The sequence below is a fragment of the Polypterus senegalus genome, chromosome 3, assembly GCF_016835505.1.
Source record: "Polypterus senegalus isolate Bchr_013 chromosome 3, ASM1683550v1, whole genome shotgun sequence".
Classification (NCBI taxonomy): Eukaryota; Metazoa; Chordata; class Cladistia; order Polypteriformes; family Polypteridae; genus Polypterus; species Polypterus senegalus.
In genome coordinates, this window is record NC_053156.1 from 229,455,419 (window position 1) to 229,475,814 (window position 20,396).

A 20,396-nucleotide genomic window follows, 5' to 3' on the forward strand; every position below is an offset into this window, starting at 1 on the left:
TTTACCGCTAAATACTGATATACTGAAATGTCCTTTCTTAGTGGTTACATACAGGCCAAGATGTGTCATCCTACCAAATTTCAGCTTTTCAGCTAAACAGGAAATAGTGTTTTTGTTGACGAGTGAGTGAGTCAGTCAATCTTGTGTTTTATATATAAATATGTATCTCAAGAAGCAATCAAGAAGTCTAATAGGATGTTAGGTTATGTATCATGTGCATGAAGTACCAGTCAAATGAGGTTATGCTTAAGTTATATCGGTAAAGTCTCGTCTGGAGTAGTACAGTTTTAGTCTCCATATTACAAAGAAAACATAGTAGCACTGCAGCACTTGAGAAAATCCAAGGAAAAGTGACCAGGCTGATTCTGGGACTGAGAGGTATGAGCCATGAGGACAGGTTGAAATAGATTGACCTTTTCATTTTAGGCAAACAAAAAAAAAAAGTGGTAACAATACTGAAGTATGTAAAATTATGAGTGAGGAGAATTAGTCCATGGATCCCTGCTGTTACTTTAAAATGAATTATTTAACACACTCACAGGGACACACTTGGAAACTTATTAAGGGCAAATTTCGCACAAATGTTAGGAAAATTTTCTTCACGCAAAGAATCATAAACACATGCAATAAATTACCAAGTAATGTGGTAGAGAGTAGGACTTTAGGAACCTTCAAATCACAATGCATAACAATCATATTTATATACACAACCACACATGTTTGTAACGGCCAACCCTTACCCAGACCAGCCACTACACTACCAAGACTATTCCTTGAATCTCCTGAGGCTTCTTGCTCTAATAAACAAGCCATACTCCTTACAAGCTGTCCCTTTTTTTCCCCACATGACGAAATAACCAGAAAACAATAGACAGGAATGTAATATCAAACACGGATATATTGTAAATGATAGATATAAATATTCAGTAACGTAGATATGTGCGCACAAAACACCACTATTCCAAAAACACCAGTATCTAATTACTATATAAAAACACAAATATACAGATATTTACATTGAACCCTCCCTTGCCCCTAAACAATAAATAAAAACACGTAACACAAATACAAATAAAGATTAGGTAAACACAGTGATTGAAATGCAGTGAAAAATGAGTCCAAACTAAAGTCCGGCGATATTAATACTGGCTGCAATGTTATTGTGCTCCTTCCTGAAAATAAAATGACCTTACCATGAAAGTCCTGGCAATGGCTGGGATGAATCTGAACCCCAGGGTTCCTCGGTGCTGGTTGTGATGATGAATCGGATGTTAAAAAGTAAGCAGTGGACTAAAGCAATGATCAGCAGGGGGAACAACAACAACATTTATTTCTATAGCACATTTTCATACAAACAGTAGCTCAATAAAGAATAGAAAAATAAAAGACACAATAAGAAAAACAAAATAATCAACATTAATTAACATTGAATAAGAGTAAGGTCCAATGGCCAGGGGGGACAGAAAAAACAAAAAAAAAATCACCAGACGGCTGGAGAAAAAAATAAAATCTGTAGGGATTCCAGACCATTAGACCGCCCAGTCCCCTCTGGGCATTCTACCTAACATAAATGAAACAGTCCACTTTGGATTTAGGGTTCTCACGGAAGGACTTGATGATGATGGTCACGTAGACTTCTGCCTTTTAACCCATCCATCATTGTTGGAGCATCATGAAGCTTTGAGTAGGTGGAGGTGGCGCAGGCCACCACCACAAAGAAACCGGAAAAAGAAACAGAAAAAGAGAGTAGGGGTCAGTACGGATTTTAGAGCCACCATGAGTAATTATTATGAGGAAATTGAACATACAGAGTATCAGGATTAAGTTAAAGTGAAGTAAATACAGGTAAATACAAATAAAGTGAAGGAATACAATGGACACAGCAGGATAATCATATGTCCCATTTTACACTTATATGTACATTATTTTAAGTACAGATAAGTCAGTTTGACTTCAAATGACAGCTCTGTAGGCTCTGTAAGCGGAGGTGCCGCTGACTCACTCAGAAGGCCATAGGTGCTGCTCACAGAGTAGAGAGGAGACAATGAACAGCTGAAACAAACTCTACTGGGCAGCAGTTTGATGCAGTCCAGTTAATATTGATGGCAGACGATACAGCTCATTTACGCTCTTTTGCTCTCAGCAAGTTCGCTCGGCTGGCTACAGTAACTGTTGCACGCTGTGCCTCTTGCCCTCTTGATTTATAATGAATTAATAGAAAGAAATGATTTAATTTGAGCATTCAGTTAATAAAGTGCCACATAATCTACTTTCCCATAAATGCTTTCCTGTTATAGAAAGGATGCTTAGTATAAAGAGTTGCCAAAGAAGTTAATAGAATTTATTTTCATTTACTGAAATATTTATTCATTTTATTCGATGAGAACCACTAGGACTGCTTGTCCCAGTAAAGGCATGGGACATATTTAATGTATATTTGATTGCACTAAATGGTCTACACACAGAAAATGTAAGGCAGATTTAGTTAGCTGGCAAAGGGAATTAGCCATTTGTGAAGGGCTGCCCCAAGATGTAATATGACAGCCTTCAATATCTGAGGGCAAGAGGCCAGGTGATGTGCTGACTATTTATGACAGAAGACAGGCAGCAATTGTTCTCCAGACCTTTATTGTCTCTCCTGCAGCTTTTGCTTTGCTTTCTTTACTTCTGTTCGTTTTTAATGTGCCTAATTAATTTGAGTTTTCTGTGTAAATGTGGTGAATGAAGCAAGGGAGCAGGAGTAAACACCCCCAAGCTTCAACATGTTCCATGAAACATAACATTTTCATAAGATTATTTGATTTTATGGGGATGCTATAAGTGACACAGAACATGAATCTGCAGTGAGTAAAATAATTGACTCAAGTAGGGAAAGTGTTTTAAGGTTGATGAAGCAATGATATTAAAGTCAGCATTGCAGAAAATTAACAAACAAGAGGTGGTCACAGCCACTGAGACACGTGTCTGAGAGAGACAGGAGGAAAAAAGAAGGAGTGATTAGATTGGATGGTGCTTCAGGATACGCTTTAATGCTTCTTAGGAGGATTTAAATGGCAGCAGCAGGTAGTATAACCCTTGCCATTGCCACTTGTATTCTGCCTGATACTGAAGCAACAGTTCAGCCAGTAAATAATCTGCCTTGTAATTTTATATACTACAAAGTGTACATGTAGACAAACCAGTATCACTCTATCTTTGAAGGATGTATTGCCTATGTTTATTTATTTATTCATTTATTTATTTATTTACTTATTTATATATTTAAGATTTTCAAGTACACTGTTTGGACTGTTGTGTTCTCATTAGATATACAGTATATACAGTATATATATATAATGAGAACACAACAGTCCAAACAGTGTACTTGAAAATCTTAAATATATAAATCCATTAAAGACAAGTGCATTACAAACAAGTTCAATAGATAAATAAATCTGAAAGAATGTTAAAACCTAGTTTGGAAACAGAATCAGGTTACTTTTCTTCTCTTTTTTCTGAGCCCCAGTACATCTGTCTTTCTTGTCTTTCCATGGTTTGGTCAACCTATGGATAGCTCAGCAGACAGAGATGCCAGCAAGCACGGTCAGCCACTATCATTAGCCACCTCAGCTGGGATGCACAAAGCCTGGCTTCATTGTCCCATCAACATCCCTCATCGTCAAAGTGATGACCCTCGAAGTCTTTGGCCATTCCTGCTCCTTCCAATGCTCAACAGGAGTGACCCACACCTGGTGCGCTATTCCTCTCACTCCCTATGGAGCCATCCAGTTACCTTGCCTCCTATCTAACATATTGGCTCAATCTCCAAATTATCCTCTTTGGTCTACCCCTATCACCTTCCTTGATTTCCTCACTTTTCTTTCTTTTTCCTTATTTTCTTCCTCTCTCCCTCTTCTGTCCTACTTGGATTCCTTTGTAGGTGTCGGTGCTCGCAATAATGACTTGGAGAGTGTCAATAAAGAGTTAAAAAGTCCATGCTTGCATGTGAACTAGCAATCAGCCAGGTTCCCCATTAAACACCCCACGGCTGCATGGCTTTCCACCAGCACATACCCACAATCATAAAACCATCATAAAAATTTTTTTATAAAAAACTCAAGCACTACCAAGGAACCCTTGCACACTTTACCACATTGTCATTTATCATCTATCTCTTTTTTAATCCTCGGAATGTCTTGTTTTCTTGTCTGAGCAGCTTAAGAAGAACTAAAGCTTACTTTCTGCTCTCCAATTAAATATAGTAGGGGTGGCCAGATAAGTAGACAATCTGAGAAGTCAAAGAAAATGTGGGGTACCACCCTGGCAAAATAGCCAACAAACGACTAAAACAAAAGCAGTATATGAAGTCTTTAGCATTTGGGTAGGTATTCAGGAGCTCTGTTCTTCACTAGTGTCAGTTCAGTATCTGATGTCACCTTCTAGAAACAGGTGAGTTTTACAAGGCTAAGACTGGGAGGGGTGGGATTTTGTTTGGGTTGTGGGGCAGTGTTTTCTCCTGGCTGTGGAGGAGGAAGATGAAGATTAGTGTCTGCCCCCTCTCTTTCCAGGGTAGGACTGCTTATTTCACTAGAGCCCAGGGGTGTGCTAACCAGATGCACATGCATGACAATATATACATATATGTATGATATATATTGCATATATACAGTTGTGCTTGAAAGTTTGTGAACCCTTTAGAATTTTTCCATATTCCTGCATAAATATGACTTAAAACATCATCAGATTTTCACTTAAGTCCTAAAAGTAGATAAAGAGAAACCAGTTAAACAAATGAGACAAAAATATTATACTTGGTCATTTATTTATTAAGGAAAATGATCGAATATTACATATTTGTGAGTGGCAAAAGTATGTGAACCTCTAGGATTAGCAATTAGTTTGAAGGTGAAATTAGAGTCAGGTGTTTTCAATCAATGGGATGCCAATAAGGTGTGAGTGGGCACCCTGTGTTATTTAAAGAACAGGGATCGATCAAAGTCTGCTCTTCACAACACATGTTTGTGGAAGTTTATCATGGCATGAACAAAGGAGATTTCTGAGGACCTCAGAAAAAGAGTTGCTGATGCTCATCAGGCTGGAAAAGGTTACAAAACCATCTCTAAAGAGTTTGGACTCCACCAATCCACAGTCAGACAGATTGTGTACAAATGGAGGAAATTCAAGACCATTGTTACCCTCCCCAGGAGTGGTCGACCAACAAAGATCACTCCAAGAGCAAGGAGTGTAATAGTTGGCGAAGTCACAAAGGACCCCACGGTAACTTCTAAGCAACTGAAGGCCTCTCTCACATTGGCTAATGTTCATGTTCATGAGTCCACCATCAGGAGAATACTGAACAACAATGGTGTGCATGGCAGGGTTGCAAGGAGAAATCCACTGCTCTCCAAATAAAACATTGCTGCTCGTCTGCAGTTTGCTAAAAATCATGTGGGCAAACCAGAAGGCTATTGGAAGAATGTTTTGTGGACAGATGAGACCAAAATAGAACTTTTTGGTTTAAATGAAAAGCGTTATGTTAGGAGAAAGGAAAACACTGCATTCCAGCATAAGAACCTTATCCCATCTTGAAACATGGTGGTGGTAGTATCATGGTTTGGGCCTGTTTTGCTGTATCTGGGGCAGGATGGCTTGCCTTCATTGATGGAACAATGAATTCTGAATTATATCAAAGAATTCTAAAGGAAAATGTCAGAACATCTGTCCATGAACTGAATCTCAAGAGAAGGTGGGTCATGCAGCAAGACAACGACCCTAAGAACAAAAGTCGTTCTACCAAAGAATAGTTAAAGAAGAATAAAGTTAATGTTTTGGAATGGCCATGTCAAAGTCCTGACCTTAATCCAATCGAAATGTTGTGAAAGGACCTGAAGCAAGCAGTTAATATGAGGAAACCCACCAACATCCCAGAGCTAAAGCTGTTCTGTACGGAGGAATGGGCTCAAATTCCACCAAGATGGTGTGCAGGAATGATCAAAAGTTACCGGAAATGTTTAGTTGCAGTTATTGCTGCAAAGGGGGGTCACACCAGATACTGGAAGCATATATTATATAAACAAATTTTGGGTCGAGACGTGATCATCTTGGGGGAGACACTTTGAAGTCCCGCGAGACTTCTTGCACGTTACGCACTACTTACAAACAATTTCTCAGAGACCCTTTAACGTCCCACGAGACAAGGAAGTGAGACAAAAGGACAGCTGCTGTACAGGCTTTTAAATGATCGACGCGCAGTGCGGCATGCAGATCACACAGCTCAGTAGCAGCTAGCAGCAAGCCACCAGCTGATCTGTCCTTACCATGCGTTCAGCCTCCCCCCTTCACATCGCGAGCAGCAGAGACATGAAGTGGCTAGCGTGAAGTGCGCCCCAGGGGTGGGGGTTGTGGGGTGGAAGAGCAAAGCGAGTAGGGGGTACATATATATATATATATACACTATATCATTTTTATACTGTGTATAGTGTAGCCTTTTGCAGAGACATGCTAGTCTGTTGTTATAAGGTATTTCTATAGTCGGAGACTTACATTGGGATTGATCATTTGCGTAGGAAATGGACCATGAAGGTTTTCAATTGCTCCTCCAAGTAAAAATAAACATCCAGCCAGAAGCATGAATATGGTGGGTTGCTGATGAAAAAAAGAATTGCAATGAAAAGAATTAGGTGCACAAATGCTGTTGTGCAATGTAAAAACATCTTAATGTAATTTGTCTTATGATTTAGAATATTAGATGTATTCAAACCACATTCAGTTGCTCTAAATTACTGACCCTGAGAAAACATAAAACTTGTTAATAAAGCAAAACTTAAAAGAAGGAAAGTTCTGCAAGTACTGCTCTTTATTCTTTTTCTATTCATGTTATTGATTGCATTTTTTATTGCTCTACTGACTTAAAATAATACTTTTCCTTTTCTTTTATTATAAACTTTGCAATAATTGTTATTTCTCTGTCTGGAAAAATGAAAACTAGCATAAGCAGCATATCAGAAGCGTTTTTACATGCAAAATGGCGATAGTTTTGATTTTATATTTTTATAGACTGTAGCTATGATAAGAGCTACTGTATTCCTAACTACAGTTTTTAGAAATGAGTATATTGTTATTCTTTTTAGTACTTTAAACTTGGTCACGTTTCCTTTAGATATAAAATCTAGTTTTTTTGGCAGCAGCACATTTGCATACAATTAACATTTAATAATAACTGTCAGTAGTTTCCTTAACACACTTTTACAAACCTTTACAATGGATGAATAGTTTCAGCTTTAGATTAGGTATTGCAAAAAGATCACTGACTAATGAATAAATGATGTGCAAAGATATTAAGAAGCATACTAATATTTTTAATGGCTTATTAATGAAGTGTCATCAATATGTGAATTACCATTTAATGACATGTATAGCTGTTTGAATGTACATAAACTAATAATCTGTTTAACATGGTAATGTATAATGTTTCTTCATGATTTATTAATAATAATTAAATACTCTTGGCACTTGCAAATATTTAAAGCTGGATCATCAATAATGTATTTTTTTTATGTTTATGTGGGTTTTCTGTGGAAATGTTGGTTAACCATCACAATCCAAAAACTTGATCTTAGTCTAGTTGCTTCACACAGCTAAAGAGTGAAAGGGTGCAGTGATTCCAGGATTCCTTGAGCACATTATTCCAGAGTATTCCTGCAGCTCAGCAAGTTTATTTCATCGTTTTTCAGCTCTTCCCAGGGCTTGTTAACATTGAGGTAGAGGTTCAACTTCTGGAAACAAGAAAAAAAATGGCATGCACTGTTTATGAATTTCTGGCAATTGGAAGGTGTGATTTGCCTTGGCTGGAATGAATGTCTTACAATGAACTGATTCATGAATATTTTAATTAATCAATCACTTCATCTTTTTTGACAGTACAGTAGAGCAGCAGATAACATTCCCATTTCATAGCACTGGGGCCTTGTTTGTAGAGTGTGAATTGTCATCACAGTTTACTGCATGTACTGTAGGCTTCTTTCAGGGACTCTGGGTACCTCCTATAGTTCAATAACATTACAGCATGTTAAACTGATCTTTTGAACTGCAGTTGAAAAGAATGCCCTGTACACTCCAATGAATGGTAAATGAAAAAGCAGGCATAGAAAATGGATCAAGATTTTTACTTTTTTAGTAATTTTATTTATTGTGACCTTGCAATGGGCTGCTGTCCTGTCAGTGTTCTTTCCTGATATACATTCTGTGCTGCTAGAAATGACTAAGAAAGCCCCCTTAAAGCTCTGTATTTATATAAGAAGGATTTAGATTGTAATGTTATATAATTATTGCGTACCTCGCTAGTGAAGTTAAATATAAGAGAAAACCACAAAATAATTTTGGAAAAGAGATGTCTACTGGTTTGAGTTTGATTTTTGTACTGAAGCAAAAGAGCATATCGAGCACCTACTATACACCTATCATATCACAACATTTTCAAACCCAGTTCTTGGGGGTCTGAAAACTATTTTGGTAGAACTGGGCAGAAAGCAGGAATCAACCCTGGGCAGGAACCAGTTCTTGTAGGGCCATAATAAATATAAATACAAGGAAAAATAATAATCTTGATCAATTTTCTATGCATGTACATACACGTGCACAGGGTCTGTTTGGAATTACTAATCAAACTAACTAGAATGTCTTTGACAATGTAAGAGAAAAACCAGAGCAGAAAGAACAAATGAGCACAGGATATGACCTTAGACACTGGAACTGTTAGATGGCAGCACAACCCTCTGAAGCATCATGCCACCCTTTTTTAAATAGATTAAGTAAATTATAAAGTAAAAGATATGTGAATGATGGGGAACAGCCATCAAGAGTGTGTCTGTCTGCGGAGAGTGTCGACCTTGTGGAGAGGATTACTTACCTCTGCAGTGACATTCATGTATTTAGTATGAAGTCAGTTGACAGATTGGCAGAGCATGGGTGGGTCATGAGGTTGCTGGAAAAGGGGTGTGTGCTGCTCCCAATATCTATGCAAAACGACGGAGGTCCAAATCTTTAAAGTTATGGTCCTTGCTGTCTTGCAATATGGTTGAGACACATGGATGCTATCCAGTGACCTGAGATGAAGACTGGACTCCTTCAGTACTGTGTCTCTTCGAAGAAGTCTTAGGTACCTTTGGTTTGACTTTGTGTTGAATCAGCGGTTACTCACAGAGTCTCGAATGAGGCACATTATCTCTATTGTGAGGGAGCATCAGTTATGGCATTATGGCCATGTGGCGCAATTCCCTGAGGGTGATCCGGCTTGCAAGATCTTCATTGTTGAGGACCCATCTGTACCAGGCCAAGGGGATACCCATGTAACAGCTGGCTGCAGCAGATAGAAGGTCATTTCCGGAGGGTGGGACTGGGCCGCATGCCTACCTGGGGGATTGCCAACCAGGCAAGTTGTTTTGTCATTTGGTGAGTGCGGCAACACACTACCAGTGCATGCTCCCCAATCTGACCTGACCTAGGAGCAGCAATGAGAATAAGCTGATTCCAGGGCTGAGAGGAACGACCTATGAAGATTTGAAGGAGTCAAACCTTTTCTGTTTAAGTAAACAGGGATTTAGAGGGGACATGATTGAAGTTTTAAGAATTACAGTATGACAGGAACTGGTAAAGTGGATCCAGGCTGTTACTTTAAAAATGGGTTCAAAAAGAACATGGGGGCACAGATGGAAACTTGTTAATGGTAAATTTCATGCAAACATTAAAGGTTTTCTCACCCAGAGAACCATAGATCATGGAATAAATTAAAAAGTATTGTAGTGGAAAGTAGGACTCTGGGGACCTTTAAAACTTGTAATTAGGTTATTTTGGGGAAATCAAGTAGCTAAAATTGGTGAGCTTTGTTGGGCTGAATGTCTTGGTCTTGTCAAATATTTTCTAATATTCTTTATGTATAAAAGTATTGACAGAATTAAACAGGTTTAATTTACCTATAGGTGCTTTTTTCCTATACATTGAGACATATAAAAATATTGTTTTTTTCTGTTTTGTTTGTTTGTTTTTGCAGATGTACATTCAAACCACCACGTTAACCATTTCTGTGAGCCTGAGTGCCTCGGTCTCTCTGGGAATGCTCTACATGCCGAAGGTGTACATTGTGCTTTTTCACCCAGAACAGAACGTGCCCAAGCGTAAGCGAAGTCTGAAGGCTGTGGTCACTGCTGCCACCATGTCAAACAAGTTCACGCAAAAGGGCAGCTTTAGACCCAATGGTGAAGCAAAATCTGAGCTCTGTGAAAGTTTGGAAACGCAATGTGAGTACTGCAACTCCTCTTGCATATTTTGTGATGAAATGAACTGAAAATTTCCCATCAATTATGACAAAATGACTTTTAATTTCATTTGTCTGGGAGAAACTGCTGTCACTTAGTAAAAAGCTGTCTCACTCTCCAGGGGCCTCATTATGAATGGTGAGTATGCACAAAAATGTTGCGTATGTCCATTTCCTCTCACACTTTTAGATGTATAAAAACTAAACTTAGTGTAAAGCCACTCACATTTTCACAGTAGCCCTCTACCTTGCGTGCACAGTTTCTGGTTAGTTTTTCAAACTGGCGGTAACCACCGTCAAAGCAGTGCTACTGTTTCTGTGTCATTTACCTTCCTTTTTCATATTCGCATCAATGACACGGGATTTATCAAATACACCAAAATTAATTGCATATCATTTACAAATTTAATCCACTTGATTGTAATCATTATGTAACAATATAATGGTGCATGGAATGCCCAAATTATTCCAACTGCTGCTTTAGTGTTGTCTGAAGACATCACAAATGGAAGAATTAGAAGAGAGTGCATATTTACAGATGATAATGACTAGCTTCTAAGTCGATTTCAGTTTCCAAAAGCTATCCCCTTGCAGCTGTGTGATGAACTGACTCCAGCTTTACAAAGGCAGAGTTTGAGGAATTGTGCTCTACCCGCTCCTTTGCAAGTTCTGTCCACTCGTGGGTTTTTAACCACAGGAGCTTTTCAACGTGAACTTGCTGACCAATCAGGTATTTCACAAACATTACAGAGTCGCGTCATGCCAGCTATCTAGGATGGTATTATTTGCTCTCGTCCAGACATATTACATTTCCTTACATTGTGGTTGAACTGCGAAACATTAAAAGCGCAATTCACAGCAACATCCGGTTTTCCAAATGTAATCAGAGCGGTCAGCTGCACACACATTGCTATTGCAACAGTGCCAGACAAAATCCATAAGCCAGGGATGAATCACCGAATCAAAGGTGTGTGTACAGCAGCACCATCACCACATGAAGTCGCATCATCGGCACATGGGTCAGCATTTGTAATATTGTCTGAAACAGAATAAACAGACGGTGGGGTGTGACTCGCCTTTTTATGTCGACTTTGATATCTGACCATTTCTTTTTTATTTTTGGTACTGTGGAACTTTCTGAACTTGAGCTTTCAAGTGTCTCTGCCATGCTGTATCACTCCATAACTTTCTTTTCTTGCTTATACCACTGCTTAAGCCAATAAATAGTACATTTTTCCTTGCCTCAACTTCACATTCAGTGAAAATCCTTCTTTCCACGTGATTTTGGCATTGTCTTGTAACAAAACACCGAACAGAATGTGATGTTTGTATTGATTTGCAGATTAAAATATGCAAAATTCTGAGAGGAGCCAGGGTGGGCCTGTAGGCACGTGCACATGTGTTAAATTTCACGTTCATTGGGATTTATAAAGGGTAAGTGCATGGAAATAGGCATACACACAGTTTTATGTAACTGGGATTTTTGTGTATATGCACATTTCTATTTTTGTCCCTACACCATGTTTTAAAGTGAATTCTATGCACAACATTATACATGAGGCCCCAGATGTCCATTGTCATGTTTCCTGATGGTCAAATCGAACCTAATGCATTATTTTGTGTTTTGATTAATTTTCAGAGGTTATATATACTCTATATATTTTCTCTGTTGTTTTCACTATTGGTTTATACCACTTTATGCTTCTGTTTTTCTACTTAAAAGATTTTTTTAGTTAGTAAGGAGGCCACTTGTTTTAACCCTGTCTATTTGTCTTTATGTGTTCTGTGATGTTCATGTTAATTGTTCTGCTAATTCAAAGAACCTGTTCAAGTACTTCTGCTACATTAGTTTTTTCAGGACAATCTCCATATTTTATTTGTGTTGTTAATGTATTAATGTAATGCTCTACTGAAAAATAGCATTTTTTTATGTTACGTATCCCATGTAGTTTGTAATGATAGTCAAGAAAAAATTGGAATCCAATGTTTTTGTGCAAAATGGAGATAGAAAATAACCTTCTGAAAGAATGTGTATATGGGAACCAAAGTTGGATAACAGTAAGCAATATCAAAATGTCCACGAAAACAATTTCATGTTACTTGTGTCACATAACACACGTCAAGTCATCTACGCGTATACTCACAATCTCCCAAACACACATAATTTTATTAAACCATTTTTAAATAAATTACGCCTGGAAACACAAGCGGGCATTTAAATTGTAGTGTCTGAGCGCATTTTACCAAAGTGATTTTTTTTAACACCAGTTTATTTATTTATTTCATTAATACCAGTTTACTTAACAATATTTTAGTAAACATACATATGTTTGGCGCATTGTGAGTATACTAGTAGATGACTTCATATGTGGCACTACAAACTACATGGGGTAATTAATATATAAAAAATATAATTTTTGAATGGAGTAGTATTTTAAGCTTCTTTATTAAAATATCTTTTTCCTGATACCTGTTTTGCAAAGTTATGAATATCATGTTTTATTTTCGGAACCTGGTGCTGAATACATGTAACTTAAAGTAGTAGATTTGTTTACCTTAACTTCATTGATCAGATTTTGTTCTCATTCGTTTTCTTCACTGTTGCAATTTGTCACAGACCTCTGCCTCTGTTTACATATCTGGATTATTTGCTTTCCTTAATTTTTTGCTTTACACATTGCACATTTTGTGCACCTTAATTGGGTGTTGATAGACATTGCTGTTATGCATGTGCATGAAAGTGCCATTTTCATATAGGTATGTTTTCCAGCCATTCATTGCTTTAAATCTGCTTAGGGAAGATGATAATTTTCTGATTATTTAGTAGTTTAACAAACCAAGTAAACATTTTAAACAAGCATCTTTATTAAGTTTGTTCTTCTTCATTTTGGTTTAGACATTTTGGGTTCAAAATATTTTCTTTTTGACTTTAGTAGAGCTTTTTAATCTAAAGTTTTGTATACCGTGTATTTTCTTACCCAATTCCACCAAAATTTTAAACAGAAAGATCTAATTGCAAAGAAGCAGATGCAGAATTGTAGCCTCCCTGTATGAAGTTGTTTTCTTTATTGTTTACGTCACAGCTCCATAGTATCTCACCCAGGTGTTCTTAATAAGCTTGGTAAACTACATGAAAAACCAATTTTGAAACATTTATAATTTTTGGACAGTTTAAATACCTACAGCATATTGTTATATTTCTGCTCACAGCATGGTTACTGTCATTATTTCTTATCAAGAAGAAAAAAAACATATGAATTCCCAGAGAGCAAAAATAATAAAACTCTCAGACCTGCACTTTTTGTCTGTTTTGTCTTGTGGTCATCTTTGGTCAATGCCTTATCTTACAGGTTGAAAATATGAAAGTAGTACTGGCTGTAAAAGCTGACTTTAAAATAAGTACAGCAAGCTGTTACAAGATTTCCATGCCTAGTTACATTTAGATGGACGTTTGTTATGCCTATGCATGAGTAACCCCCACATAAGGCTGAGGGCTATGTAGACCATACCACTGGCCTAAAATGGACACTGCACAGTCTCTGCATAGCCTACAGTCTCCCTAGGAGAGATTTCAATTAGTGAAGCAGGGCCTACCCATAATTTGGTGATGACAAAGAGGTCTTCTTTTAATTAGTGTATATTTTCTTTAATTTGGTTAATACACGGTGAATGCTATCTAGACTTCAGATTTCATAATTCACCCAGTTTGACATGCTGAAGGGAAGACAGTCTAGTGGAATAAATACAAATTGAGCCCTAATTTTTCATGGTCACCTCTTTTGCGGTGTGACACTTACTGCATATTCATTTAAAGGTAACATTCTCCAGTCTTCAGTTTTTTGCACATGGGTGAGTAAGTGGAAACTCACCCACCACCCCAAATACCCCATGCTGAGGGTTATCCCTCCTGTTTCCTCATATAAGTAAACTAATTGGCCACATCAGACTGATGTCACATGAATTGCAACACAAGCAAACAGTAGCTCTTTCTACTTTCATCAGGGCAGTTTGTCAAAACTTTTTATAACATATTTTGTGAAGCCTTCAGGCCTCTTTACATTATTCTGGCCAAAATAGTCTCCAAGACTGGATAATTAATAATGCACCAAAAGATAAAGAGGCAAAAAAAAAATTCAGCAGAGGAATCAGAAAGATACATGGGTCATAGCCAACAAAATATATTTAAGGCAGAAATGTTGACAACGTATAAAAATTATCCAGAATAGACATTGATACAACATTTAAAAATGATCCAGAACAGACATTTATACAACTTAGCTATTAGCTAAACAGGCTGACAGACTGAATTGTCTCCTCTTGTCTGTCAAGTTTCCAATGTATTAAAAAAAGCCAGGAACCAATGTCGAACAATCAAAGTCTGGAAGGTCTAAACTATAACTAAATAAGCTTTTTCTAACAATTTTTATCATGCATGGATTATTTTTAAAATCTAGAACTTTTGCATCAAGCATGGACATGACATACATGCTGCCATCTGATCACATGACTAGCAATAGCGCCTTTGAAAATAGGAACATGGCAGCACCCACAACGAATTACCTCAAAATGGCACGTTTTACGGAGAAAATGTTTTACAAAATGGTTGTAACAAAATAAAAATAACTGAAAACCATAATAATTTGAACCAAGTTTTATTTAAAAAATATGCCGTTATGGTTATAAACCAATTATAAATGTGGTTAATATTAGAACTTGAGTCAGTGCATGCAATTCTGACCTTTGTCAAAGTGTTCTTGAGAATACCCAAAAAGACAAAGTTGTCTTCAGGATTAGAGGATTTCATGTCATGTTATTTTCTAACCTGTTTAATCAAGCCCACGGTAGCAGAGAGTGCTGGAGCCTAGTTGAGCTAGCATTGGGTGCAGGGCTAGGAAGAAACCTTGGACATAGTGCCAGTCCATTGCAGGGCAAACACACCCAGACACCAAATACATACTAGGACAAAATTAGCATCACTAACAGACACAGGAAAAGTGTGAAAACTGCACACTGGCAGGACCCAGGACACGAATCTCTTACTGTGAGGCAGCAGTGCTACCACTGTGCCACCATGCCAGCCCCTAGCCAGAATAGCATAAGTTGTAAAAATGTGTGTGCCTTTAGTAATTGTAGCTAAAGTGAGCAAATGGTATAAGTCACTCATCCAAAGCTTCAGACGTTCTCAAGAGAAAGTCCATCTTAAAAAACTCAAGCCGCACAGTAAACATCACAAGGACTAAACAGGCTGTTTAATGTTAAGGTAGCACGTGACCCATTGGTATCTCCCAGCTTCTAGCTGGACCATTTCATTCATGGTCTTGCTACGCAGAGGAGCAACCAAGTTCACTTGGCACCTCCCAATTTCTAATGGCACGCAGACTGAAGCAAATATAAATGTTGTCAGGCTCTGTGAAAAATTACCACTGTTGTTCTGTTACTACCATTTTCTGCTCATTATTTGCTTCATAATTAATATTTAGCAATTCTTTGTTTGCCTTTATTATTTGCCAACTTCTCCATCGTCTCTTTTGATTGTGCATGCATCCATGTATTATGCCACTGTAACCATTTTACTTAAAGACAAGTGAAATCTTTACAAGGTAAATCTAAATTAAAAAAAAAAATCAGGTAACAATGTGGAATGTTTTAGACCTAGAGTTTAGTTTGGACCAAATGTACAATACCGTATTGCTTCCGATTTAAGATGCACTTTTTTCTATATGTTTCCAAACTCAAAATTGGGGTGTATCTTAAATTCTAGGTATTTCATTGTTGCACCTCATAAGTCCTTCTGCAGCTAAACAAATACAGGAAGTAAGCTTGTGAGAACTTGTGAAACAGAAAGCAATTAGCTTGTGTTCTGTGTATTATATTCATATGGAAAGGGTTCTCTCTCTTTGAACTGCCTTTCCCAAGGTTTCTTCCATTTTTTTCCCTACAAGGGTTTTTCTTGGGAGTTTTTCCTTGTCTTCTTAGAGAGTCAAGGCTGGGGGGCAGGGCCTGTTAAAGCCCATTGTTGCGCTTCTTGTGTGATTTTGGGCTATGCAAAAAAAACTGTATTGTATTGTATTGTTAAGGGTAAAGCGATTTGATTCTGAAATGGACAAGCAATTGAGAGCACATAGGTTTGTAAAGAATGTGATTCAGCTCACAAGGGCTTGCCACAGGGAAAGTGATTTACCTAGCCAAGGCTTTTGTAAGGGAAAAGGTGATTCAGAGCATGGGGGCTTGTGAAGGAGAAAGAGTTTCAATGCACATGGACTTGTGAAAGGAAAAGGGACTTGTTTCATGTATGTCTGCGAAAGGAAAAGGTGATTCATAGCACACAGGCTTGTAAAACAGAAAAGCAGTTTGAGTGTGTGTGGGCTTGTGAAAGGGTGAAGTAGTTTTGAGTGTGTAGGATTGGGAAAAGGAAAAGCAATTTGGCACACATGGGCTTAAGAAAAGGAAAAGTGATTCGGCCTCTTGGGCTGCGAAAGGGAGGAGCAATTTGGAGTGTGCAGGCATTGGTGAAAGTAATGAGTGATTCAAAGTGTGTAGGCTTGTAAATAGAAAAAGTGATTGAGAGCATGCGAGATTATAAAGGAGAAAGTCATTTGGCTCATTCTATCCAGCAAGGGCCACTAGCTCCATGGTTGGAATAAGTTCTTTTGTAATTGCAGCATCTTAAGTAACCTGAACCTAAATAGATATATTATAAAGAGGCGATATTCCTCCCTTAGTGATACGGCGGTAAGAAATCACATACAGTAAGAGAAAATAACTTAGCTTTCTTTAATGACGATTTCTGCAGCATAACAGATGGGAAGCCATGGCAAGATGTTTGTGCAGAGTCAGACATTTTTGTTGCTGCGCTGGAAAGACTTTCAGGATAGGATGACGTTGTCTTCCATCTGTCCATCGGCTTCAAAGGTGTGCCGGGCAATGTTCCAAGACTTTATACTCTATCTCCATGTGCAGACCCTTACTTAGGTAAATCATGCTCTGTCACACAGAAACAGTACAATGCCCATTTTCGTAGTTGTCTTCTAATGCTTGCCTAGCAGTTCTAAATGATGAGTCCCTGTGTGCTAAATCTGGCCTCTAGCAGTACATGTGAGAAGAAGATTTATAGTGACATTAAACTTATATTCTGATGACACTCAGGAGGACTTGTCAAAGTGAAAGTGTTTCGGAGCATGTGGGATTCTGAAAAGGAAACCAATTTGGCACAAGTTCACTTTTGAAAGAGGATTGTGATTTTGAGGGTGTCTTAAATTAAACGCAATACGGTATTTATCATTTACTGCTTGACAACTGCCTTTTTCTGATGATACGGTAAATTTGTCTAGCTGTCTTAATTCCTCCTCCCTTGCCTAGCTCTCTTCATTTCAGTCACATACTTCTCCCATGATAGATCTCTTTTCTATTATGGATTTATCTATATGGTCATGACAAATGTGAAGAAACAGGAGTTAACAGTAAATGGGTAAGGATTAGCAGTTATCAGTTTTGCTTGTGTGGCCTTTAACAAATAAAGTAATCATAGATAAAATGTTCAAAAAGTAAGAAGAAAGTAAAACACTGACTGAGGATATCAGAGTAACCTGTTAATTTCTGATGAAAGTACACAATTGTTTAAGGTGCAGAACTATTCACTTTAAAAATCAAAGCTGGAATGGAGACTTGCAGGAACAGCAGCCTCTAGGAAACTGATTACAAATTTCAGATTTACTGCGAGGGCTCCTTGATGTTTCTTTAAGCCCCACTGAAATGATTTTTCTGCAGGGTTAGGGGTGTTCGGCAGTAGCTGACACTTTAGAGCAGGACACCAGATAAAGTTACTAGAGCACTGAGCCTCTTTGGCTTTCTCATGTATGTTTTTACATTTTTTTTTCTCTCTCTCTTTCTCTCTTTCCTTTTACAGCTTTGGCTTCTAAGCAAACATACATCAGCTACAGCAACCATGCGATCTAACTGGAATGCTCAAGGGCGCCAGAGCCAGACCTCACTGTGGAGAGCTCACGATGACCAGAAATAAATGTAAAAAATTCAACAATAAGGAGTAACGTGCAGTGGAACAAACAAACAAACATACAAACAGAACTAAAGTATGAAAGGATTCAGGGTTGGAGGCACAGCCTTTTTAAAGTTACAAAAAGCTGGTAGAGGAACAAAAAAAAAAGTCACTGGAGGTCAGAAGGTGGAAAGGAGTACATCATAAAGAGTAGCATTGGGTAGAAGCACAAGGTTCAATGGCAACGGCAGGAGATTTATTTCTAACTGAGTCAGCTGTCCTTTCTGGGGTCAGCAATACTGTTTGCATGTATAACTGATGTTTCCCTGAAATCTCTGTAGTTTATGGCCTGTGCCATTTTTTAAGGACAGATGCTGGTCCGGATGAAAGGGAGTACCACACAAGGAGGCCATCTGAGTTAAACAAGTTGGTAAAATCAGTATTGACATCCATGGACTTCACAGCGCAAGCCAGAAGCCGTTCATCAGACAAACAAACAAATAAAAAAAATAAACAACTCCCTCCTGGGATCCCACATGTTTCATTTTGTAAACCCTGGCATTTGTGGCACATTTAGAAAGCCAATGATAAATAAACACCAGGGGGAACTTCCTATACGGTCAGGGATCTTAATTTTGCCTCTCTTCCTAGATGTTTGTTTGAGGTTATACTAGACTTACTGCACTTTGGGCCTCATTTCCTTCGATTTGTGTGGGTGCACTTTAATCACTGGGCACTATCACTATCATGGCATTTAAAAGTAACTCAAAAATGATTGCGGTAATGCTACAGGAATGTCGATTGGGATTTGTTTAATGCACAGCTGTCTTTCCTGTACATTATCAATTATAAAAACAACAAAACTTTGCACTGCTGCCCTGCAAATATCCACAGTAAAACTTTTAACATTCCTTTAATGTTTGTTAGCACTAGCCACCTGGTGACACTGCCGTCCAGATCTTCTTCAGAACCGCTAGGCTAACGAAACTCATGGTTTGATGCGCTGACCTCCAAAAAGAAAAACCCTCACTGCCGCCCACTCCACACTGCCATCTTGTCCTTGACCGAGAGCCATATTTTAGACAACTGAATTCATGACACACAAACACACACCTCATATGTCAATGGAGGACCGAACTTCTGGCAGTCATGTGTAAAAATGGATTTTCTGTATTTGGATGCACTGCCCTTAAAAAAAAGTACAGTAATAAAATTCATTCCTTGCAGTTTCTAAACCAACTGTATCAACTGAGCATGCTGTATTAATCAGAGCCATTTTACACACCGCAAGGCAGATGAGGCCTTTCAGAAAGCCGGTGACATGCTGACAGGAGGGAATCATCAGTGTACATATCGGATGGTTTTATCAGCTTCTGGGCGGAAGCCTTCAGGAGTACAATATGAAAAAAAAGAGGCAAAAGACTTTTCACTATAACAAAATGAGCAGATCAAAAAGATATTTTCTTTTCATTTCTTTCTTTTTTTAATATATTGTGGGATTGTTTGTGATTGTGTCCGAAAAAATACCCTATAAATTCTCCTGATTTTCTTCACATTTTCCCCCTTTTTTCATTTCTTCCAACACTTTGTTTGTGTTGCAAAATAAAGTATGTACAAGTGCTGACCAAATTAAATGGCAAGTTCATGTATGTTATTAAAACGGATTGATAATGTCTGCTTAATGTACTGACCAATTAAAAAAAGTTATAAAAAAATTACATGAAAGTACAGTGCCTGGATATTTATGACTTATCTATGAAAACATAAAAATGTAGAGCATGTTCATTTTTATACAAAAAGATTTCTAATAAAATACTGTTTTGCAAATTCGAGGTCTGTTCCATTTATATGTTATAAAGGTGTCCAAAATGTCACTGCCTCCGTGTTTCTCCTCCATTTGTGCCAAGTTTCAGGGTTTTGTCAAAGTAAAAATACGCAGCTTTCTACTTTTGCTTCCCATTTTGAATTTACAGGTTTACATTTCTTTAAAGTAACCTGTTGTATTCTCTGTCTCTTTTGTAACAATCTTGCAGACTGAGAGAATTATTATTCTTTGGTGGTACAGTGACAAGTATAGCTGTCTCCCAGTTCTATGTGACTGGCCCGGCC

At 37.9% G+C, this 20,396-nt stretch overlaps 1 protein-coding gene across 1 annotated transcript in view; it reads left to right on the plus strand.

Moving 5' to 3' along the window:
* LOC120525960 (metabotropic glutamate receptor 4-like) overlaps nucleotides 1-19,341 on the plus strand; it is a 963,211-nt gene extending 943,870 nt beyond the window's left edge. The window contains 2 exon segments of the mRNA XM_039748705.1: nucleotides 10,028-10,274; nucleotides 18,198-19,341. Coding sequence (XP_039604639.1) covers nucleotides 10,028-10,274; nucleotides 18,198-18,247 — 297 coding nt within the window. The 3' untranslated portion in view covers nucleotides 18,248-19,341.
* The last annotated feature ends 1,055 nt before the right edge of the window (nucleotides 19,342-20,396 follow it).